Source organism: Cataglyphis hispanica, chromosome 7, assembly GCF_021464435.1.
Source record: "Cataglyphis hispanica isolate Lineage 1 chromosome 7, ULB_Chis1_1.0, whole genome shotgun sequence".
Taxonomy (NCBI): domain Eukaryota; kingdom Metazoa; phylum Arthropoda; class Insecta; order Hymenoptera; family Formicidae; genus Cataglyphis; species Cataglyphis hispanica.
In genome coordinates, this window is record NC_065960.1 from 8423829 (window position 1) to 8450743 (window position 26915).

The 26915-nt window shown below is 33.2% G+C and overlaps 1 protein-coding gene across 12 annotated transcripts in view; it reads left to right on the top strand.

Moving 5' to 3' along the window:
• Positions 1–26915, top strand: part of LOC126851232 (EGFR adapter protein-like) — an 87618-nt gene that overhangs the window by 24774 nt on the left and 35929 nt on the right. For 5 of the 12 annotated variants that reach the window (XM_050594960.1, XM_050594968.1, XM_050594962.1 and 2 more), the window contains 2 exons: positions 2764–2891; positions 12531–12611. In XM_050594960.1, coding sequence (XP_050450917.1) covers positions 12534–12611 — 78 coding nt within the window. In that variant the 5' untranslated portion in view covers positions 2764–2891; positions 12531–12533. Of the gene's footprint in view, positions 1–2763; positions 2892–6138; positions 6705–6773; positions 7040–12530; positions 12612–25500; positions 25647–26915 lie in introns of those variants that run through there. The other 7 variants (XM_050594961.1, XM_050594969.1, XM_050594973.1 and 4 more) reach the window with 5 other exon arrangements.

Below are 26915 nucleotides of genomic sequence, written 5' to 3' on the forward strand. Positions count from 1 at the left end.
TATATTTTATAGGGGGATAGCGGAGCGTACACATTGCCTCTTTCTCTGCGTAGAGTAGTGTGCGATTATTAGCGTGATGGATAATAATCTTCAGATACAAATGTTTAAATGATATTCATGATAATATATTTATTAATACAATGAATTAGCTTTAGAATGCACGAGTTTTACGAGAAAAGTAAAATATAATTAAAAGTTCTAATTTAAAGATATGTACAAATATTTTCTAGGAGCAAAAACACTTGTTAAAATATAAAAAAGATTACACAAAATGGTATATTGCGAGATATAAAAAAGAGCAGTTTATGCATCTTAAGAATATTAATGCCATCTGAAAAAAATAATTGATTGTAAAAATGCATATCCTAAGGTTAATAATATATTTAAAAAAAGTAATAATACGTGTATAGAAAGAAGAAAGAACATAAACGAAGAAATAATTGGTCCTTATTATTTTTATTTTGTTTTATGCATTTTTTCACTTAATAATTTTAGTATGTATATTCGCAAATAATATTTTGCTTTTGCATAATGTGTTATACATAAGTCATTATATTAAATTAAATAAATTCTATGAAGATACGAAGAAAATTGATTTTTGAATTAATTATTATTATTATTAGTCTAATATTAATATCGTAAAAATTCTACATTATCTGCTATAGATGCTAACAACAGCTAGTATTGTATCCATAGAGATTTGTGACAGAAGATACGTGTTTAAACGTAGAAAAATGTAATGGTCTATCGGGCTTTATAAAACCACCTTATACCTACTGTAAGTTAAGTTTAAAGCTGACCAACCGATCAAGTTCTACTTTCAACATTGAATGTCAGATGACGCAAGTTGTTTTCTTATTATACTTTAAACATCAAAGTTGTAATTATATTTTTTACACCTAGAAATATCTTATAAAATAAAAATATAATCAGAGAGAAATTTAAAATAAATGCAAATGTAAAGATTGAAAAATATTATTAAAAATTGACAAGATACATAAACATAATTTCGAATAATCAATAAAGTTATATATCAAATAGAGATATCTCTTAAAATAAAGAATAACGCAAATATGGCGTATGTAAAATAAATAATTAAAATAAATAAAATAATTTTTATAGAGAAAATAATGCAATTTGCGATTAGCCTATTATTTTTTCAAAAAATGGAGCAAACTATTATCATATATTCAGAATTAAATCTATCGCGCATGTTTTCCTATACTGATTTAAATTATATTTTTTTTTTTGCAATCCTCTCGAATTTATTTCATTTATTTTCATTGAATATTTCTTTTTAAATATCAGATAAACCATTCATGTCTCAAGGTCTTTTGTACCAATTACAATAATCTATCGCCTACGTGTTCTTTATAAACGTGAAATCGAGCTAGTAGACCTTGACATCGCTTATATGGTGGACAACGCGTGAAAAATTCTTTGAATAAAATTGGGACAACATATCAATGATTCTGAAAGAGCATGTCATTGCGTAGGATGATGAATACATTGAATGCACAGGCACGTTATTGAAGTTTCTTTTGACGTCTACTAGCAATTCAATAATTTATGCATCGCTAACATTGCTTTGTCACAATTTCAAAGTCCCAGATATCTGTTTGTAAAAAGAAAAGAGAGCAAATTCGACATTATTTATCCAGTTTATCTTTTTGCTTTATTCGTACTTTGCTTCGTTTACTCCATCTATGATTTGAATCCCCTCCAGTACTTTTACAATCAATTCTAGCATAAAGTTTAATTATTTTTTCGATTTTTCCGATAAATCGATTTTCTAGAAATTATATCTCTTTTTATAATGTCAAAATGTCATTGATCGTTGCCATGCGTGCCATCTTTGTACAATGTCATTACTGCTATCATATGCTCTTTTAAACGAAAGAAGATAAATTATTAATGCACCGTATCTCCTTGCAAATAATCTGCTCTTTCCAATTTTTGTTTCTGACAAGAATTTACAGAACAAAAAGAAATTTGAAAGAGATAGAGATTGAACTCAATATTCTGTAAAGTATTATACTGTATAATATTTTAAGAATATAATATAGAATGCATAATCGCAGTAAGTTTAAATTTGAAAAAAATACAAAACGCTGTAAACAAATTTTTATTTGTCTAAAATAGTACATGTTTTTAGTATGTGTTGAGTAATAGCACAATTGTTCTAAATAATGTTTTAATTCAATTTTACAAAAAACACGTGTGATAAAACAAACTTAATTTTTCACAATTAATTTGTAAAAAATACATTCAATTTTTTTTTTTTTTTTAATAGCCTTTAATTTAATATTGCTTTTGGCATTCTATAAAATTATTGTATTTATTTGGTCTACGATGAATTAGCTTGCAAATATGCGGCAGATGTACATTACTAGCCAAACAGGATGCGTTTTTTATCGTAACCAAAGTTGACCGTCATATGATCTCATCAAATATTACCTTCGCATCATCCTATAGCTCGAGCGTAGTGTTTTTCGAACGATCGTCCACTCACGGTTAAGTATGCAATTCTCTCTCTCTTTTCTCGTCAAAAGAGTGTTGCTGGTATGAGAAGAAATGTAGTGAAATTAAAATTAAAAAAAAAAAAAAATGAAAGAGTGGGGGAAAGAGAGTTGGACATCCTTTATTCCGCAACATAAGCGTGCCTTGGTTCAGGCATTAATCCCTTCCCTAACGTTCTCTCTCCTTTCTCTTTTCCTTCATGTCCCGCGTACCGCAAGCTATAGTCATCGGATTCTCTTTTAGGGACCGTGCTAAGACTGCCAGATGAAAGTATATAACCGGTTCGCAGCTGCAGCCAGACTTGAGACTGGGTATCGGCCGATGTGCAACCGGCAACCACATACATCCCATGGCACACACCATGGCGCCAGGTACGGATTCATTAGCCGTGGTTCTAAGAGAGGACACGTACAATCATTTCTTTCCGATATATATATCTCATTTTCTTTAATCCTTTCTTTTAATAAAGTTTCTATAAGGCTAAGAGATGTAACGATAAAATCTATCTTTTAAGAGTAATTTAGTAGAGTTATATAAATCTCTAAATATACATAACAGGTGGCAATTATATATTTCTACCATGAACTTTAAAGGATTCATTCCAATGATTTTATCACCTCATAGCGTGGAGATTTTGTTAGCAAAATTAGTCTCTTTAAATCTTTAATTGCAAATAAATGTCTCATTTCACAAAAATATTTATAATCATGAATGATTTAAATCAAAGGCTGAATAACTGATTGTGCGTTTAGAAACAAAACACGCATTACAATGTACTTATAAATCTTTTATGTTATGCTCTCACGCAGGAATATATATGTATAATTTATCATAATATTATATGTAGATATATAATATTTATGGGTGTATGAAATTTATTCGAACTATATATTTGTTAATCGTGTACGTAATCTGCTTTTTAATGAATTGTTTAAAAAATAAATGATTAAATATTAAAAAAATTTGCGATATTTCGTAAATTCGCGATGAGTAAACGTGCCAAAATAAAAAAAAGTTATGAAATAATTCATTCAGCGTTGCTTAGTTTATTATGTTTAATGATCATCATTGAAACGCGCTTGAGTTTCCGTGACGAAATAAGGCGTTTTCGTGCAGAATGTTCTATCAAAATTGAAATAAAACATAAATATAATGTATGATCCGCTAGTGCGAGAGGAGAAATCATTCATCGTAATCATTGTATATTTAAAAAAATACGCATGAATAAAGAAAAATAAAATTTCGCCGAAATTACTAAAATCAAACAGAAAATTTTTAAGCCATTCGTAATCTTCCAATCCGTTTGAAATTTTGGAAACATATACTATTTGAGAAGAATGTTTAAACAATAGGTTTTCGCAAATGTTCTTTCCACTTTTATTGAACTGTATATTTTGATAACGATTTTTTTAACTGTAGGTAAAATGTGTTTATGCCATAATGAAGTAATTATAAAAAAATAATACTAAATAATCTATTAATTAAAAATTTTGAAGAGAACTGTACATATTATAAATATTTTAGATTTAAGTAAACACGACTTGAGGGCAATAAGTAGCTCCATTAATTATGAATGCATAAAATAATTACAACGTAATAGAGAAAAAATTGCAACTAAATTTTTAACTTGCTAACAAAATTACATTATTACATTCGATGCATACAATAAAACATTTGATAAAATAGAAGAATGAGGAAGAGAGAGAGAGAGAGGGAGAGAGCAAATTGGAATACGTAGATGCCTGGAGCAGTCGGAAGATGTGAGGAGGTAATGTCGCCCAGGTGCTCGACCGGCCTCTGCCAAACTCGCCTCCACCCCCTCTTTTCCTTTCTCTTTCTCCTCCCTTTCTCTCTTTGTCTTTTTCTCTCTTTCTTTTCTATTATTCTCATCCTTTGGCTTCGTACTCACTCGTCACAACGAGTTGGCCAGTTTCTCTTTTTTCACATCGCAAGGATCCTTCCTAGGATCCTCTATATCCTTTCCTCTTATCCGTGCGCCATTGGCCATTAGCGACCGCGCCGTGCGTTCGCCGTATCATCGGGCCCCGGTACAGTAAAGGGACCTCTTACCGGGTCCTTCGGGCCAGTCGCGCGTTCACCGGTGCTTCGGCATCCTCGCGTTCCAAACGATGTACGTCTTCGTCGTGCGGACCATATGATTTTCTCGTGTACACATACTTCTGCAGTGACTGTCTATCTGTGAATGCATCACGTGGTGATAAGAAAATACGATGCGTGGTTGAAAAAAACTTGTCGTCGCCATAGCGCAAATTGCTATGCCTCTAATAATCGTTCCAATTAATTAATTATTGTCAACAGTGCACCGTTACACGATCTCGTAAATTAAATTCATGCGTTTCCATCGGATTCCTTGTCATGAAGTCTATCGGACAAACGATTCGCCAATTCAATCTCGTGATGAGAGAGATGACATTTCAGATGCATGTGCTACCGTGATTTATCGATAGTTGGCCCAGAAATATGACACGATTGTTATAGATTGAATCGTGATTTTGAAAGGATTGACCTCTCGACCTTGAAATATTGGATCATCCAATGAATGATAGTGTCTATCGCACGTTTTTTTTTTTTTTTTCCAAAGATTGTGTCGCGTGCAATTCCGTATATTGAGTGAATTTTTTAATATCACTCGTTTTTACAATTGAGTTGAAAAATGTTTGTGACATGTGTGATAGCGTACGAGGACATAGCACTCACATAAAATGGTAGTCTATAGTTGCAACAATTCTCGCGAAATTCTGCATATAAAATCAAAGTAACTTTATTCCAGCAGTATCTGAAAGCGCTATTTTAAAATTGATGTACATTCGTAATAATAACCCTATATACTCCAAGCAAATCTTTGTAATTAAATATTTAATTAGCTCTTTGGAAATTGAAATAACATATTATGAAAAAAGATGTGCATTTGACGAAATTGTTTCTTGTACTATGTTTTTTATTATATTGTCGGTCTGTAAATGTTCAGTTGCGTGCAATTGACACAAATCTCAACACTGTGCAGTTATTTATTTTTTTATTTTACGTTTTTAAAATTTATTATGCTTGGTATTTAACGATATTTTTTTACCATACAATGTATAGGATTGGCTTGTATAACAATGAAGCAAAGTTGCAAAAATAATGACCTTTATTTCTATCTACTTTTTGGCAAAACAATTTCTCATATAAAGTGTATTCTTCCTAAAAAAAATATTACATTTACTTCTTTAATATAATGCTTAATAAGTGGGATTACGCGTGAAATTTTTATGCACACTTTATTATTATTGTATTTTTTAAATATTTTTAATTATCAAAACTACTAAATTTTCAGTAAAAATATTAAGAAATAATTCAGTTAAATAACGCTGATGTTCTTATACTTTGTTTTGTGCGTTGTGTCTTTCTTCAGTTGAGTTTTCATTAAAAATAAATGATAAATTAATATTGATTACCATTCATTTAATATAAATCTGTTCTCCAGTGCAAAACGCAGAACAAATTTATTTTTTCGTTTCTTTGTACATACTTGCGTTCGAATTGGCTGACGATACAAACCAGTTGGAATTCCAGATGCAAATGTCATCCCGACTATCATATTAATATTCAAAGGTCGACCGGTCTTTATTTTTTCTCCAACTGACAAGAAATACCGTATTTCAATGGTGTTTGAAAAGTTTAATTTAGGACATTAAATTTGACAAATATATGGACTTAATTCGTAATAATCAAATCAAATCAAATCAAATTATAATTGATGTATCCGTTTTAATAAATGTATCCGTTAAAAAATTCTTGATGTTATCGACGTTCAACGAATTTTTTTTGTTGGTGGATTGTGAAGCTGTGCGCTTAAACTTGAAAAGGATTATATTGGAAATTTTTCCTGGATGCATCGTCCGTGATTTTTTTCAAAAAGTGACGGTAGAAATAACGTGATAGTGAAAACTTTTCGTATCGTACGGTGTAAAATAAAAGTGCAGTGAAAATGCATCACAGTGACGTGTAAACTAAAAGAAAAAGAAAAAAAAACCACATTTCTTTGTATATTCCGCTTCAAGTTTTATCCTGAATGTATTTAATGTATTGTTGAGAAAATATTATATCGGTGCCGATCAGATGGGAAGTGATGTATGCTTATTATGGCAGAAACGTTCTCGAAGAAATTCATCGCAGCTAAGGTGAATTTTATCATGATTCATTAATTAATTGTATAGTTAAGGTACTTATAAGATAAATCACGATGCGATTGCGCGACAGAGGAATAATAAATTTTTCAATAATAAGAAAATAACATCAATTAATTTAATAATCGTCAAAGTGATCGCGTATCTATCTTAATTTTGAGAGTTTCTACGACAATTGTGTAACAAAGCGAGTGAATATCGAAAACGTGGAAAAGTATTACACTTCCATGTAGTCTACGAGATGTAAACGTGTCATTGACGTACAAGAGGCTTTTAGCTGACTACAGTTATTCGTCCGAGGCCTTTTAAGCGCAAGTCACACAAACGGGGTATGTAATTTTCATGTACGACTCTCTCTTCCTCTACTTCTTCCTTTTCCCGATAGACAGCTGGCCGTGATACGCTCATGATACGCACGCGGCCGTATGCTCGCGCATTTTCCACAAAATCTCGTGTATCGTCGTATGCATCCATCTCCTTTCGTCTCGTTTCCTTTCCCTTCGTTTCGTGCGAACGTGAACATGTGAGAATGCACATATATTATAGAGGATCTTTCCTCGCACTTCCTTTTCGTATCTCGAGCAAGCGAACGGATATAAATCTCTCTGTATTTCGCCTCGTTTCATTGTTTGTGAACTGGTTATATTGCGTTTAAAATGATCTCAAACTTTAATATTTAACAAGCTTGAAAGTTGCAAAGAATGATTTAAATATTACACTTTAAGAATTTTATATTTTCAGAAGAAAAATTCTGCGCGCAGATTTTCAAGTAAATCGATGTGCTAATTTCGAAAATATTAACATTGTCCGCTTACGACGTCTATATCAGGAGATATTTTATTATTTTAATGAATATCCATTTAAATGTCATGCAATAATATATAGCATAATATTATATACTATTGCAATATATATATATATATATAAAATACGGCTTATTAATATGAGATTTGAAATTTTATTTAATTGATATTTACAGGAGAATAAATAACGGCATATCATATAAAAATTTTGCATTTACATTTATCTCTGTGTCAAAGATCGCAATTGATTTTCATCAAATTTTATTTCTCTTTGAAGCGGTTTTATTTCCTTTTGTCTTACTCAATGTATGATCGTCGATTCTATTGAAACACGGAAAATTAATTTCATTTAGGTAAAGTGAAAATGTTTTTGTTTGAAATTATTTTATTACATTAACGTGCTTGATATCGATATGCTCTATTAATATCCTCATAAATGTGTCCACTTTTTTTTTTTTTTTTTTCGAAAAAGTTCTTAAAATTAATTTGCATTTAGATTTATTAATCGCGATAATCATGGTTAACGTAGATTTCGTTTTAAATTGTCCGCGGGATATGCGCGCTTATTCCTGTCTTTCTGGACACACTGACAGCACATTGTACTCGTACAATGCCGGTAATTTAAAACTCCTCGACGCGCATAGTCGATGGTAAAAGCCGGATTGCAACGGAGATTCCAGCCACTCGAATAACAAATATTCGGTTCCTTCTATTCTGCACTATTGTTAAAATCTAGGTTATTTTACCATAGTCTGCTTGATTTTTATCTTTTCATCTCAATCTAAAGAGATTAACTGGCCTAACACAATCGTTTTGTAAGATACTACAATTATCGAAGATTATTATTTCGTCCTCAATTTTTTGATATGCGATATATAACTTTAACTTTAGTTCTTATTTCATTGAAAGAAAGATTTTAAAAGCGCAACCCTTAGAGGCAAATAATCGATAAACTGTAGGAAACAAATTTACAGTTGAAATTGACGAGTTATTCGTAGAGTTGTTGCCTAATTTAAGAATTTAGAACGTCCTTTTTTAAAAGGAACAATTTAATTATCGAGACTGTAATCAGGAATTATAAATTTTCAATATCGCCGGTATCCTCAATGAGCGGCGATTCGATTCGCGATGACACTCGGAATCATTTAAATGCTGCGCACGTTTTACGCAACGTCCTTTCTATCCTGCGTCGGTATTCTCCGTCACGACTCCAGTAACGGAACGTACGAAAATGTCAACAGTTACAACGTGACCACGCTTGGTAAGCACGACGAGCTATGCAGACTTGCGCGCGGATGCAATTTCACTCGCGATAACGTAACGAATGCGGCATTATCGCCTCAGAAACTGACACCTCACCTTGGTCTTTTCCGGTGAGATAAACTCAAATCTCTAATAAGAGTTATAAAGCTTTTGTTCAAAGACGCATAACGCAAGCGGTTTACATTGATATTAAAAAGTTAAATGCATTATTGCTTTTATAAATATTCAATGAAATTTAATTAGGAAGGATATTAATTACACAATTAAGAAATTATTCTTTTAAACGCTTGAATATTCTGATATTTATTTTGAAAAGTAGTGATATGTATATATCGACAGATTTCCTTTCCTCAAAATTACAAGTAAATTTACATCTCCGTTGGCGTGAAAATACTTGAGTCAAATCGCACGAGAGCGACAGTGAATAGCGACACGACGTATGCTGCGCCTCTGGCACGCGATGGTTAATCGATCCTCGTTTCGAGTTCCTCATAATTTCGCAAAATTCAACGAGTGGTGAAAGTGATCTCGACCATGTACGATTTATCTCTCACGATATCCCTTCCGCGATATAAACGGATTTACTGTTAAACGGCAATCATCCGTTCGCAGTAAATGTACGTATAAAATATTACGGCAGCTGTTGAATGCTATTCTCATAGTATCCATTAAAATGTCAATCAATATGATATTCCGTTATTTATGATGATTCGATATGATTGTGACAGGATTTAATATTTCCAACCAATGTTACGGATTTTGCTAGTAATGTAGATATTTAAAATACAAATAAATGAATAAATGTCAAAGAAAATGCAATTAAAGTAATGGGTACGTATAATACACGCACACAAAATATATATTAATAATATTCAATTAGTAAAATACAAAAATATATGGCTACCGTACAAGTGAAGTATTGGTCACACATAAAGTGTATATTTAAATTTAATTTAAAAAAATTGCAACAGCTGATTTTTCTTGCGTTAATAAAATTTGGTAAAAGAATTCGGTAAAAGAACAAATCATGTTGGTTTCCGCGCAACCGCGCCTCGGTTCTTCAACGAATGTGGAACAAGTGTTCTCGGTCCAACATTCGGACGAAATTAGGTACTCCATGATGCTGTAGTGACGAAATTCCGTCAATGAGCTCGTTGGCAGCTCGTATGCCGCAATTTTGCCAGAAAATGAAAGCACGGAAAGAGTTACGATTAATTTCGTCCGACTTGCTGGTTATTGGGATCTACAAAATGGCGAACAATTAATAAAATGTGTCGTTAAAGAGACGTAGAAATAATTAAAACAAGATTACTTATAATTGAGAAAAAGAAGTCATAGAAAAAAGTTTGGTGTTAAAAAAATTTTAATTTAGAGGAAACTCTATTTATCTCTTTTTATCTTATATATGTGCATGCAGTTATTATCATAATTAATTTAATTTTAAAAAGCATACACAATATGCAAATATAAGATAGCCTTGCTTTGCATATTAAATCAAAAAATGAACGACAGCGTCATTGCATCATCTGGCTTGTACTTACACGCATATGGAGAAGAAGCTCGTAGCTCAAGCTCAGGGTATAAACGATCGAATAAAATAACCAGTGTATTTCGCCACCGTGAAATATATCGTGGATTTATGATGCCGTAATAATCGTAACGATCCCTCACATTGGCAGCAGCAGCAGCAGCAGCAGCAGCATGCGGCAGCGAGTGTCGTGGAGAAACAGGCTTTTACATTCTTCGATTGTCGTGATCGTTCAATCGATTCGTTTTAATGCTCGTTTTAATGCCTGCAAGATATTAGCACGGCCGATTGCTCACACTAGTGGAAATGCGGTAATTGCAATAATAGTAGCAACGCTGTTTGCGCGAAATCGACTTTTATCTCAAAATTATAACAGAAGGAATTATACATACAGGATAATACTCATTGTTTTAATCTACAAATGGACGTACTTAAAAAAGATATATTAAAAAATTTAATTAATTTGTGTGAAAATTTAAGAAAAGAATTTTTAGAGAGATAGAAAGATTTACAAATTATTTCTTTTTTGTACGTGAGGTAAAATTAATATTTCTGGCAAATATGTGTACAATAACATATTTAAATAGGAAATTTTGTAAAAATACTTTATGAGAAAAATGTATATGTTTTTCATTTCGAATATACTGAAATTGTTTTGTATCTCTGCTCTTCAATACTGACCTATGAATAGTTAGGGAAAAGAGATAATATCACGTTCAGTATTCATAACAATAACAGCTTATTCCACCCCGATATTTTTATAAAACATTCATTCCCTCTGGAATTCTCTCGGTGGATATCCAGTCGCTCTTCTGCAGTGGCATAATAATTCAGGAAAATCCCAGCAATTCCGGGAGAAGATCCTCCCAGAGACGAAGTTCGATGAAACACAACAATGAGAATCATCCGGCAGGATTAAAACCAGGATTATATTGCGATACAAATCTATCGATCAAAATGCTGTCAGCTAGGAAGCATTCGCAAACGCAAGAATCGTGAGAGAATCGTAAATCATGTGCATTTTATTTTCCACCATACTTTAATTCGTAATTTTCTTTCTATTAAACTTTTCCATTGTTTTATATTGATTTATTTTTAGTACTTTATATTTGAAATTATAACTCTTTCTCATTAGTTGCAAATATCTAGCAATTTCTGATTTATGGGAAGGGAATATATGTGTTTGCCTTCTATAAGCACATAATTGCGTTAGGTACTCTTATTTATTACATCCCTGGAATCTACCCCCTAGGTTTTTATTTATCGTCGTTGTTTGAAGAGGGTCGCTATTTTTATCGATCATATAATCGTTACGAGACACATTTGGCCAGGCGAAAGATACGCTAGTGCCTGAGACACAACAATCTTACACATATATAATGAATGTATTTTTTTGTTTTTTATTTCGAGAAGTATTTTTTTCAGGAATATTAGAGAGTATTACAAACATGAGCAAATCGTATTTTAAGTCAGAAATTTTTTAGGAAAAATTTTAGTGACCTTTTTTGAGTCGAAAGAAAAGTGATTATCTATCTATCTATCAAGAGTAGAAACGAAATTTGGAAAATTTCGTTTTGAGGCGCGCGAGGGTAGGAATGATCGCTAGCCAAATTCACTATTGAAAGGAAATAGCGGGCCTACGAAGAAGGAGGGCACACGTTCCGGTGTGCGAACGTCCTCGAAACGGAAAAAGGAAATTAAATTCTTGTCGTAGGTTAGGCCAATGTCTGCCTTTATTGTTTTTCAACGTCGTGTGCGTGGCGTTATAGTTGTCGTCGTGCTATGTGACTTTGCCGTCTGGCAGCTTTCCGTTGGGCTGGGCTGACGACCCTTCGAACCACAGTTACGTCGACGAGCTGATAATTACTTCTCGGCAAAAATATAATAGATTTAAGAGAGATACATTAGATGGAAAATGTTATATGCGCGAACGCATGTAACATTGTTATTAAGCACGCGAGGAGCGGGATGGTAGGCGTGTTTAACGAAGGTATTTTAATTACAATAATGAACACACATTTTCTTTAGAGAAAAAATTTTCCAATTTGCCACATATTTGTCGTACATAATTTTTTTTAGTTTACAATTATGTGTCAAATTAAATTTTGTCACACTTTTAAATATTTCTAAATTCTTTCAGAGAGAAATGTAAAAGTGAAAGCTACATCTATATAGTAAACTTTTTCTAATGCATCGCTCTAACACGAAAACTTCTTTCTGTTACAGTACATGGGTTCGTTTCCTGTGGCGATTCCTGACATTGCCAGTCGCGCGGACTTTGTACGATCCCAACTGGAGATTCTTAGGGTAAGTACTTTCTCTCGTGATCCCGCATACACTAAAAACTTCTAATTTTCCATCCTTTTTGTAAAGATATTATTATTTTATGAGGGTAGGAAATTATGCGTCTGAGGTGACATTGTTTTCCTTCCGGCGATAGTAAAACTCGCTCTTTCCGGTAATGCGCGGCAAGACGAATTATTCTAGCACGCTTGCTCGCATAATAAGAAGCAATAAGATCCTAGGATAATGGCGCGCAACCATATACCAGCGCTCCCATTTTCGCCTTGTTTGTTTCCCCGTTTTGCATGCATGATGAATCCGCCAGTTTTATATTCAAATTGTATACGAGATGAGCGTGAAACTACATAGATTCCTGCTGGCAACTTTTTAAAACATTTAAACATTACTCCAAAGCACAGTTATGTTGAAATATCCGATTTTCCAACCGTGTTTTATATAAAAAAATATTGCGTCAATTTGATTCAGATTTTCCCCGATCTTGTAATTATATTTTTTTTTTATTAATGATTTTATTTTGCGTTTAATCAGTGCTTAATATCATTATCAAATCAACGGCAAATACATTTTATAATTAGCTCGAACTAAGTATCATGCGTTGAAGGAATCAAACGGTCTTTATAATCTCCTCTATTACCGTAAACCCAGTAATGACTCTCGACTCTGAAGGGATCAGCAAAATTTCGGCTTTGAGTTTCATCAGAGTTGAATATTTGCCTACGAGCGAGAATAACTCTGCTAGGAAGTTCCAACTTAATCTCCAACGTGCGCGGATGCACGTGTGTGGGAAAAGTCTGTGTACGTGTTGCTGCTCGTGGTATTTTTCCCGTGATACTACTTTAAAAGTGCCTCGTATAGTATATCATTTTGAAATATTCTTGAAACTATTAGAATCTTATGTGAATCAAATTATAAGTTACTCTTATCATTTTTTTTTTCTCTTTTATGATTGATTGTCGTTTAATGAATTACCATGAAATTATTTATTTTTACAAAAATTGTTGGTTCTCTATTATTAAATGTTAACATTTATTAAAAAATTTAGAGAAAAGATATGCATATATTATGAACACGCTTCCAATTATAATTGTTAATTGGTAGATTTTAAGCTAGATCTTGACAAGGATATTCTGATACCAGGATTTCTCCTATATTACGTGCCATGCTAATTAGAATGCTAACTAATGTATTATCTATACTCTGAAAGGATATACGTTGTAGAAAAGCATACAGGAATAATAAAGCACTAGCAATGTTTATTGCTATATTTTTTGTAGAAACATTATCATGGATAAAATAGAATTTGGACATCTTGATGACTAAAAAAGTTTTTGTGCAATATTTAAGGAAAAGGAAATAATCGGTTTTAATAATTGATTCGTAAAAATTTGCTCACACATTTTTATATACTCATCGATTATCAATCTTTCGTTTATAAATACGATAAAATTGTAGATTTGTGGCAACGAAATCGGAGGATATGAGCAATATCCAATGTAATGAGTCGTAAATTCGACGAATCACTTGCCTCCCTGTGCTCAGCGATCGTACCTACTTAATGCACACTTTCGCAAATCCCCATTGTTATATCCCATCGTACAGAAGATCAGACTTTCAAAGAAGGGTTTAGTGTAACATGCCGTAAATGCGCGTATATCTCATCTCGCCCCTTCAATATTTATATTTATACGGCCGACGTAAATGAGGCGAAAATCACGCTTGGTTGGTTAAGAGAGGCTTCGTCACTTGCCTATACTACAGTCAATCGAGTATTGATATTTTTGATGTTATGTTTTATATTACAATTAGCGATATGTAGAATATAAAATTTAGGAAGAAAATTGTTTTTTCTTTTTTTTGGTGTTGTGAATATTTTTTTATGCACGTAATTTACTAATGTGTTTATATATTTTACTAACATGGCTAATTATAATAAATTTCTTTTTTTGTTGATAAATTTAATTATTTTAATGGAGAATCCAATTTATAAATATATATTAAATATTGCCTTTGCAAGCAATTTGTTTATGCACGCGTATACGCAAGCTTTTTATTTCTAATATAAATAATACAGTAGAAATGATTATTTATTTGTTTACTTATTTTAGTATTTACGCGTTTTATTTGCACATATGTTACAAGTGAGAACGTTATTTATGTTTGCCTAGAGATAAAATTAATATATTCAAAGGGAATCCTGGTATATATTCTATTGGTATCAGAATATATTCTTGCCAAGATTTACTCAAACTAATTTTACTAATTAATTAATTTAACAACTAACTCTATTTATGCAAATAATGTTTTATCCAATAATGCATAATTCATATTTCTTATTTTACTGAATTTATGAGAGTTTTCTTTAAATTAAATATCGTTAAATTTAAACCAATTCTGGAGTAATTTATATTATTCCTACATATACTTTCTGCAAATTTATTAAAAATCGGTACATTATTTTGATGATCCTACACTTAAGATAATGAATGCTCGTAATGTGTCTCTCTCTATAGAAGTAAATGATAATAATAATAAGAGTTTCTTTTATTCGAATTTAATGCCAGTCTATTCGGAACCGCAAGTGGGAAGGATAAGCACGCACTCAAAAGGATAAAAAAGATTGGAATCAGGAAACGATTAAATTAACGAACGTGCGATTTCTTCTCTCTTCTAAGAGATTTTTATTTATCATAAAAATCTGAGAATAATGAAACATTATTAGATAGTCATCGCGAATAAATCACGAACGAGACTTAAACGGAAAAAAAAAGAAACATATAAAATTACTTATAAAACGTCATTTTAAATACAATTTTTCATGGTAATAATTAAAAAAATTTGATATGCATAAAATGGCAGTCAATCGAAAGTACGCAAGTTGTTTCGTGTGGTTTTTGTAATAGTTCGTTTTCCCGCTCAAAGGACACTTTGCTACGGTGAAACGAAAATTTACAGCGGAAACTTCAAAGGATCTTTCGAATCCTTTACCGCAAGTTTAAATTGAAACGAAATCATTGGATGGCGTTTATTTCGAGAGGATGTTGAAACAAAAAAAGCAGCGCGCGAATTAACGGAACTTCATTTGCCGAAGTCAGAACATTCCGCGCGAACAATTTCGTGTTCACACATGCGGGATTTCAAGTATCGCGGATAGATAGATTGTCAAAGCCACCTGCTTTAATTGCCAATTATATGAGATGCTTTCACGAGGTGTCAAATAGTGGTTCGAATTTTTTTGCGAGATATCCAGCTGAGGCACATTGTACCAATACTATCGGTTAACGGGAATATATCGTATTAAAAAAATTGTTTTATTCAAAATAATTCTTTGAAAATTACTGATTTCGAAATATCCCATTCATCACACATGTGTGGCCATTGTGCAAATTAAAATATTTTGATATTTCTATATATTTATATAATTCTATATATTTTCACAGTTTGTATATATTTTCTAGATTGTATTATAAATTTATTATTACATAATTTTTTTTATTAATCATGCTCTTATTTTGTAATAACATGGAGCGTTAAAGAAATCACGCTCCTTAAAATTCAAAATCAAATCGATAAACCATCGCGGGGAATGTAATTTAGTCGGGAAAAATCCAATAAACGCATTCTAGCGGCATGATGTATTGGCACACCTTGGGTTTCTTTTTCTCAGGTTTCTGTGTCTTACTAAGTTATTAAAGCTATGACAAAGGCAGAGTCGTGTCAAAGAAATACGATCTTGAAGTAGACAAGTAGGAGGATGCGTGACAGCAAACAATCAGAAATTGTTTTATAATAAAAGTTAACAATAATTTACAAATTTGATTTATGTATATATGGTTTTACGAAATTCATAGAAATTATTTTGTGTGTATATATTTTTTGTTGAAATATATAGTTCTTAAAAATTTATTGGCATTATTTTTCCAAAATTCTAAATGACTATTTTTCCAAAAACAATTCTCTAATTGTTCGACGAGCAAGAATCTCGTTGCACACACACGTGACATGATAATGTCATCGTCCACATTAATGAAACAAGGATAAATAATGAGTATACATAAGTATAAATTTGTTACAATAGCCAATGACGTAGAAAGCATCGAATTCGTTTGCGTGGATTACAACGAATGGGGCAGTTTGTCATCGAGAAGGGTGTCTTTCCACCCTTGACACGTTGACCACCCTATAGACATGTCGAAAGGTCCCGAAACGCGCAAGCACGTGCGGGATATATCGCAGACGTGTAGGTATCCTTATTGATTTCGGGGACGCGTAGCCACCGACCTCTTTCACTGATTCTCTCTCTCTCTTTTTTTCTCTTTCTCTTACTCTCTCTTTCTGATATTTTGTGGCGCTCTTTTATCATAAAAGTTCAAATAAAGAAAGATGACGAAAGCTTAATCTTTCTTTCTGCTGCATGCCGACTAGAAGGGATCTCTTAACGCCATTGTTTGCGATTACCACGATTGGCATTGATTTGTGAAAGCGTCGTCGCGAGGGGAAGGACAAAATCCAAATGTGCGCATTTAACTCTTTCGAATCCGAAACTTTTGCGATGAAATCGGCTCGCTTCGTCCAAGAACAAAGAATGAAAATCACGTTTAACCGGTTCATCTCCGAATTACGATTCACCACGAAACCGTTCTGGAACAATTCTGGAAAGTCGATCTATCCGCCCACGTTTCGTTTTCCCATTCCCATGATAGCGGTGCGACTTTGGCGTTACATTATCAGACAATCATCGAAGACGATCGGATGTTGCCTTGCTACATGTAGGTCAAGTATAATTTGTAGCGAACTGGTTAACCGTTCTGGTTATAAATACCTGCAGGTAGCGCGCAATGAGCGAAACCGGTACAACTTTGACAGGTTTTAATTTCAATGCTGCAGACATGCAAATAAGCAAGCATTTTTTATATTTATTTGTAGCATATGAAATGTGAGATAAACCGCATAAAATATCTTTCTTGTAGCATCCATGATCCGAGCTCACCAAAATTATATCGATTTTAGTGCACACCCGTTTTTTGTACACATGTCTCTTTATCCCGTTACAGCTCGCCACCGATCTCTCATAATCCCTTCTCGTGGTCGCCGTTATCAAAAGTACGCTTCTACGTACAGCAACGGCGAAGAGTCTTACGAGATTGCCGAACACGGTTTAAAACGATAGCCTTTGCCGGTGTATCGGCATTCCCGCAGGTCGTTGAACCTCTTCGTGGTCGTGTGTGCGAATCGCCCTTCTCCCCCCTCTTTTTCGTTTCTTGAACCGAGACGTGAATGCGTGAGCGTGAGCGCGGGCGTGTTGATGACGTAGATGTAAATGCGATAAGAGTGGCTTTTGGCGCAAGGAGTTTAGCAACGTGGATTCTGTTGTCCGAAGGATGTTTTGCAAAATGAACGATATTATAAACGAAAAATCTTAATCCATTGAAAATTTTAAGTAAATTCGGCCTAAAAAGCAGAGCCTCGCGCTGGAATCTACAATTATTTAAAAGAAATAAAAAAATTATACACATTGTCAAATTAATTCGATCTATTTTATCGCAAGGAAAAAAAATCTTACGGATATTCTCGTCCTAGATTACGTATTGGCGAGGAATTCGAGGATTATGTCATCGAAAAATGTTCGGCGCGAATTCGCTCGGCACATACGTCAATGCAACATGCCATCGATCGAAAGGCAATACGAAGCGGCTTATCTGTCGTTCCTTTTATTACTCTCTCGGGCTCACTTTTACGAGAGAATTCACCAGCCAGACTACCGATGAAGTCTCCGCATAGCATTTACGATTTTTTCTCTCTTTTTCTTTATTCTCGCTTACGATCTTCTCATATCTCCCGTATTCATCCTATCCTTTTTTTCTTCGCAGCAAACAAGGTTTTCCCAGAAAATCGAGCGTCGAGAAATGTTCGATCCGGGTCAAAGTCAAAGAGCTTGTGACGATTCCAAATATTTTTATGCTCGATGTAGTTTCGGCTATTTCTGACAAACGTCAGTTACGCGCCTCTTGCTCGACCATGCAGAATCGTCTTTTTCCGCCTTTTTCCGAAAGCCGCTGCTATTAAACAGCCATATATAAGGACGGATTTTCTTGCAAACATAGGCGCAGTATTTAGTTTATGAAATTTTTAATTTCTAGAAAGGAAGAAAAAAGGTCCAAAAAAAATTTTATAAAATATTATTTATTTATAAAAAGTATCAAAAAGAGACATATTTTTTTCACTTCTTCTTTCTCTTTTGGAGCATTTTAAGATAAAATTATCTCGTTTATAAACAGATCCAATTTAATTAGTTACTTATCCGTCCTATTTTTATCATAAAATTACATCAAAGAAGTCTAACAATAAAATGGACGCTACAGTTAAGTGAGTTTGCAATTTTCTTAGTCGTTTATCTTTTTGTTTAGAATTTGTGCAAAAAATTCAATGCGTTTTCGCTATCAAATTTTATCAATTAAAATGTTTCGAGTGTAACAGAAATGATTTAATCGCAAGAAAAAAGCAACTTCCGTATAAACCTTGGCCTAAAGCCTTCTTTATTAGCTACAATAAAGAATAGCCGCATGATATTGCCTTTCATCGTTGAAATTCATAAATTCTCCGGTAGTCCCTCTATATTAGAGCTCTAAATTTTCAAGAAGTTACTTCAGTTTCGCGGCTATTCCGACAAGGAATATAAGATTTCTGTAAAACTTTTTATTAGCATAATATCTAAGGAAATATGCAATTTTCGAGATGTTTTTCATCTCGGAAAATTGTGCGCATATGTTTTATTCTCTCTATGAAAAAGACACATGCATATCTTGTCTATACATTTGCAAAAATATTCCAATGCATTTTTCGTTATCACTTATTTAAATGTGTGCGTTAAGACGTCACAAAATAGGGACGAAAAAATTATAAAAATTATAAAATGCATTATTGCTGCAACTCTGCATATTTTTATCATAAAACGTGTCAATTCGATCAATCAAATGAACGCCCGAGTAACTCGCGCAATTACGATAACGTCAATGCAAAAAAAAGAAAACAGCAGCTCGCCGCCTTTGTCATTTATTCGCAGCACCAAGTAATTTATATCTTCCTCATCAACGCTATTATCTCGACCGGCACTTCATAGACCGGCGAGCATGCAATAAACTTTGCGGTGCATTTTCATACGGACGACGGAGATTCTCAGCCGTCCATGTCCGGCTCGGGAATCCTTTTGGCTGGGGCTTATCCGTCTGTTCATTGTGAACGTCAGGCAAGCCGAGCACTACAGTCGGATATTTACAGTCTGCAGTCTACGCGTTATTTCTACTTTAATATCCTGTCATTGCCCTTGACAAACGCGAAAAGAGAAACGATAGGCCGGGAAAAGAGGAGACGGTGATAGTCGGATTTAGAAGAGCGAAACTTAAAGCTTTTAAAACAAAACTAAAGCAAATATAATGCAAATGCACGAAAATTCTTAAATTTTTTTTTTTTTTTTTTTTTTAATTTTGAGGTATTGATTAATTTTTTAATATTGTTCTTATATTACAGTCGTGTTTTAATAATGTGACATTTTCTTATTTCTTAACAATGCAACTTTGTAGACAAATATTGAGTTTTTGTATTAATAAATAAATAAATTTATTAATAAGAAAAGAAGTATATATAGGATATTATATGAAATCCAAAGATATAAGATTAAGAAAATTTTAAATTGTGACCTGTATAAGATAATTTAATAAAAAAATCTATTTTAGGAAATTATAATTAAATCAATTCGCTGAAAGTGACACGAGATTACGATAATGAATATACTGAAATATACGTGAAAGAATTAGATATCTATTTCAAGAACGCATCGATAGTTCGCATTGTTATTTTATCAAACAAAATAATTATAGCACGGCTCGCGTTATAAAAGATACTCAACGGATATTTTTCAAACAAAGTTATTAAACTGTATCGATTTACAAACTTGTGAGCATACTGTACCTATAGAAAAGAGATAAAAATATGTAGACATAAAAGAGAGAAAGCACGTGAATCTATCGCGCAAGAAGGTTTTCCTTCGGAATGGAAATCGGAACGCGATGTCTCTGCACTCTTTTCTTTCTTCTTTACTCTCTCGCTCTTTCTCTCCCTTATCTTTTTCTGGACACAAGCCCACTCTTTGAAAGTATTTCAAATGATCTCAAATATTACGGTAAAACTCTCCCGCCGTTGGAGCAGTTCCATTCGTGTCCGTTCTGCCACACACTTTTCTTCTTGTTTCTCATGCCGAATAGTCTGTCGAAGAGGAGAAAACTTCTCACACAACGGTGTTACTCCGTGCAGCTTCAAGGAAAATAGGCAAACGACGGACGCTATTCCAATATCGGAAGCGGATCATATATGTCTGCAATGATACAGATATCTTTTTCAGATGACTATGATTTTATTTTATATTGATAATAAATTTCCGACTTTTTCGAAAATGGATGATTTATCAGTGATTGAATTTCAAACAAATAATGGATTAGTAAAATTGAATTGCATCGGATATTGATATGTATATTCACAATCGTATATTATATTAATCCGTTTTACACATACACATTCGATTACAACGATAAAAAGACTTTTTACATCATTTTATGTGGTTTTTATCAAATATATTCGCAGTTTTTGTATTTTATAAATATATATATGCAAAAAAAAAAGAAAAGAGAGAAAAAGAGAGAAGAAATTAAAAATTATGAAATTTAAAACTGTTAAAAAATCAATACAGAGATTTTTCTTCCTATATTTTGAAAATAAATATTATTATTTTTTCATCGTTAGAAATATTGTAATATTACAAATTACATTGTTTCTTTTTTTTTTATTATTTTTATATATTATAGAAATAATCGTAAAGATGAGCATTATAAAAAATTGCATAAATACATTTCCAGAAAAAAAATTACTTTTAATAAAAGTTTACATTGTGTGTAAACTATTTGATAAATAGTATTAGTGGTTTCAACTATAGTTATGATGTTGATTAATCCAAATAGCAGTTTAATCAACATTGTGATAATTTTCAGATAATCAAAATGGTATCATTAAACCGAAAATTCCTATTATATGTGCATTTTTTAAAACACATTTTTACCATTAGAGAGCAAAGACAGACTCATCGAAGGGCGTATCTCGCTTCCCGCTGTGCAAAAGGGGATGATGTACATATGCAAGGGGGTTGATATAGCGGCAGGTCGGTGTCGGGCGATACTTTTTGGAGAAAGATGAACGGGGTGGTAAAAGGGGCAGGGGACATTTCTGGAGGAAAGCCGGAAGCTAGACCCGTCACGGATTTTCTTTATGGCGAGCTACGGGGTTTCTGCGCATAGCCGCGTCGCGGATGGAACGCCGTGTATGCACGTGAGGGGTCCAACGTGACGGTTCGCGTTCGAGCAAAGGGATTGTAATATTTAGAGCGCTGACTTTTTCGTGAATTTCTTTCGGCTAGACGGGATTCGCTCTTGGACCTTTCGCGGAATGTTTCCGGCTTTTAAGCTGGCACGTATTCAAGAAGTGAATATATGTTTAGCTTTTATGCATACGTTATAAACGGAATGACACGTGATAAGATTTTTACGTCAAATTCTCTCTCTCTCTCTCTCTCTCTCTCTTATATAAATAGACAATGGATATGCGGTATCAACTATACTTGAATGTTGGAGTGAACCACAATTACTATTTTGAAACGTATTCTGAAACTTCATTATTTTTTACACGCTGTAAAGATCTAAAAAGGGATCGCGAGAAAGTTTTGTTCCTCGGGTGGCCAATGCAATGAAAGAAAAGAAAGATGGAGATGAAAAGAGAAGGAAAAAGGTCGACGGGGCCGTAGTTGTGCTTTCTACTGCGTTTCCGCGGTTAAAAGGTACTATATCGCGGTTGAACACGCCCACCTAAAGCACCTGCTAAGAGCCTTTCCATTCCAGTTGGCGGTACGACAGCGTGTTGCTGACTTAAAAGGTTTAAAGAGCGCTGGTGTGCAATATATATCGCACGATGAATGGTGATAACGGAGCAGTCCATTGTCCTTGAAACACGAAAGGTATTTCGCACGATGAGCAAAATATTTCGTACTTTTCAGCATGATTTGATGATTAAAATTTTTGAGTATTAAATTTTTTCTCTCTACTCTATTTTTTATTAAATATATATTTAAAAATTATATAATAATAAAATAGTAAACTACATAGCATATTGAAACAATTATAACTTTATATAGAATGTAATATTTTTAGTATTTGCCTCTCTTGGCATGATGTAATAATTATAGAAGAGAGAGAAAAGAGTACAATTACTGCTTATGTAATTAAAAAAATTTTAATTTAAATGCGATATATATTAAAATATAATTCTTATTATATGTATATAAGCACGTCATTAACAATATACTTATCTTGTTCTTCTTGTTTCATCAAGAATATTTTACAAAATTACGTAAAGAAAAAAATATGTCTTCAATATATATGTCTCTTTTGTTGCAATTTTAGTTTATATCACGAAGCAGCAGGAAGATTCGTTCTTGTATTGTATAGAGATAGCATTGGTGAACACGTCCTCTCCATATGTTCCTTTTGGTCTAGACTGCCATCTTATCAGTCCTTAGAACCGTGCAAAGTGTAGTTACCCGCAAACCGAATGGCCAGACGATTCGTCTCTTCGATGATCAGATATTCACGAAGTTTGAGTAGAGAAATGGGTGGTCGCGAAGAGGAAGATATCTAACTATAATCAGGAGACAAGTTGGTCTGTACAAATTCTAAAGACGGTAGCGGAGTAGTAAAAAGGATTTTTCTCTCTCTCTCTCTCTCTCTCTCTCTTTCTCTTTTCATAGTGATACAACGATGTTGTATCATTGTCACAGATAAATTTAGCAACTTGATGAAACAGAGGAAGAAAAATGTTATTATAAGAATTATTTAAATTGAAAAGATTAGAGCAACCGTCGACACGCTGGACAAGATTTTATTTCGACAATGGGCCAATAGAGACGAGAAATAAAGAAATGGTCAATATCAGTATAGTGATCTCGTTGACGTCGTCATAAAATTCGCGGGTAGAACGGCTAACGATCATTTTCAAAGATCCTATTTCCGCCGATAGAACAAGAGGGAACAACGTGTCTTTTATCTCTCCGATATTCCCTAGAGTTTCTCGAACTAGGCAATCTTTCTCTACCATTACAGATTCTTCCGGTCGTTTCATGGACTTAAGTCTTAGTTCCCTGTGGGATATTGGGCAATCCCGCATTTTACTTCGCATTGTCGCTCCTATTGTGGGCAATTGGCAATTTTACCTTCATAGAAAATTAGATTCTGATAATGTCCGAAAAAAAAAAAAAAAATTTGTTGATTTCGATCGTCGCAGTAATATAGAATTAGATACAAATCGGAAAATTCGGCAGCAATTTACGATTGCAATTTTCGTTGGCCGCCGCTTTTTTACGCTCGAAAGCCTGTCGATTGTAAATAATTGATTAAAATTCAGCACAAGCTTCACTTTCACGAATAATTGTTCGGTTGGATAACCGTTGGAATGATTCGTATCTTCGACGTGAAGTCACGCGCGCGCACAAACCCCTTCTCCTTATTTTAACAATTCTGAAACCAGACGAAGCAGTCGAGTCGGTGCTGAGGCACGTTCCTTCCTGCGCCTGTTAAATGATGCAAATACTAATAATGGCACAGAGTGAAACGTTGGATAATTGAAATGTAAACATCACGCCGCCATCCACCCCTATACGATGAGAGAAACGCGGGATGAGTTTGCGGGCTCAGCCTGTTACAAATGTCGGGACCAAAAGGCCGAGAAGGAGATAACGGAGAGATTGTCGGCGACCAAGAGACTCGAAGCGAGCACTAATGTAAAATGCGCATTTCCGCTTACGAGAGACGTAGTACGTTTTGACGCGTTGAGACTGACAAGCGGGACGATTAATCTCTGGAATGCGCCTCGTATACTTGAAATTATATACTTATGTGTGTGTGTGTGTGTGTGCGTTATTGTTTCATATTACATAAATTGTGATCGATACTTTAATAAAGTTTTATACACATACAAACCGTTTTGGATTTGGCGCGACAACTAATTTCCAAAAGTAAAATCAATTTTTTTTTGTTTTAATAAGAATATCGAGGAATTTATTGAAACTTTTTAAATAATTATAGGAAATTATAGAAAATTTAAATTTTGCAGCACTAATCAAAACTTTCTCAGCTTATTAGTGAACTTATAATGTATAAAACATAAATGTCAAATATGTTATAATAATGGTGAGAATATTTTAGAATATCTATACTATTTGGCTGCTCGTATATAGAGTAAATGTAATAGGAACGTAGTTATTGGTTACTAGACAGTTATTGGCCACTTGGGTTTACGAAGTCCTAATTAGGATAATGGCTATGTTTATGTCCTTCCTAACGATCGGACAGGAAGCCGTTACTGGTTGTAGTTTGAGTTACAGCGAAGAGAAGTTCAATTATATCGTAACAGTTCAAGCAGGTCTAGATAATTAATAACCTTTCATAAAAATTGCTCCTGAACTCTCATTCTGAGATATTTTCTTCATTTCGACTACCATCTTTCTATCAATTTTATTTAAAAATTACTTCTTAACGCATCTATTAAATATGATTGTATGAATTGGAAAAACGATTCCCCTTATCAATGACTAAAGCAACGAATTATTATTAATTATGCGGTTAGCGAGATAAAGCGAGCGAAACGTGTAGAAGAGATTGATTCGAAGCAGACGGAACTAAGCATCGCGCATGATCCTCTTTCCCCCTCTACGGTTGTGAAGCTTTTCACGGGGTGGTTGGGGTCCACGTGGCGCAACACGGTGCTGTCAGTCGCGTTCAACGAGCGAAACGCGTATCATATCGTTTCATAAAAACTTCCTTTGGCGCGATCGTTTTTTCTCAATAAGAACGAGATTATGTAATCATCTCTCAACGGTGCTATTTTTATCAACTTTTATTAACCGGCGGTATTCGCTATCGATAATATCGGAATACTCCAAAAAAGGTAAGAGACATTTTTATTTCGAAACTCACCATTTCTTGTCAAAGTTGCAAGTCATAATATACATTTTAATGTTTATATTACACATATAATATTACATGTTTATATTACACGTATAATAATACACATTTTAAATCTCGCAGAACTAATTAAATCTAATATCGTAGAAGCAATCGTGGTAGCCTAATATTTATTATACTTCATTCATGATTCATGCATTCATTCATTCATGATATAATGTTCTTTCAATATTTTTTTTTTTTAATTTAAATGTACGTTTGCTGAAAAATTATTCTATGTCATTGTTTATAAAAAATATTTCCTACAAATTTTTGTCCCATTTCTTAATCTGTTACGTTTTGATTATCTCTTATACTGCAAATTTTATCGATAAATCCAAAGTAAATAAAATAAATTAGAATAATTATTTTGTAATTCTGAATTTATTTTTAATATTGTCATCTACGCGCGCGACGTCTTTAATTAAAACCTTCTTTTATTACAATTTCCTCTTCAAGATCCATAATAATGCTTTTTTTATATATAATATCTTCCTTCATATTAAATTTGTTTAAATTTGCATTAAAATGCAATTTTTTTTCTTGCTTATTATTACATAGAGACTGTCTATGACATATTTTACAATGAAGGTAGAAAATGATGAAACAATAATTGTGAAATTATTGCAACATGCAAGATATAGAAGTATGTTGATAATAATCATTTTTTTCTTATTAATATTTATTAGTATGTTTCTTCCATTTTGTCGTTCAACGTTGAAAAGTAGAAAAAGATTTATAGAAAGGTAATACGATGATTTTTTGATATGAAAAACAAAAATTGTTATAATTTGAAATATGAAACACGATCGATATTGTTATCACTGTTAAATCAGAATAATATTATTGCGTAATTAAAAAGTCTGGTAATTTGTAGAATGTTAATAAATAGCGATGCATCTATTATTAGAACGTCATGCATTTGAAAGAGACGAATACGTCGCGCGTGAGAACCAGCAACGAAACCAATCAATCGATATCCACAAGTGGAGCTCAAAAATAAAAAAAAGCATTGTAGTAAAAGCGTGAAAGAAAGAAAGAAAGAGAGAGAAAAAGTATTTCACGCACGTCATGCATTTACACGGACTATAAATTACTGACATGTTCCTGTCTGTCAATAAATTTTTCCACCGTTAATTCCTCTGTGTCGCGTTAATAAGAGTGACTCTGCTCGCTCCTCTGTGTGTGTGTGTGTGTCCGAGAATTAATTAGT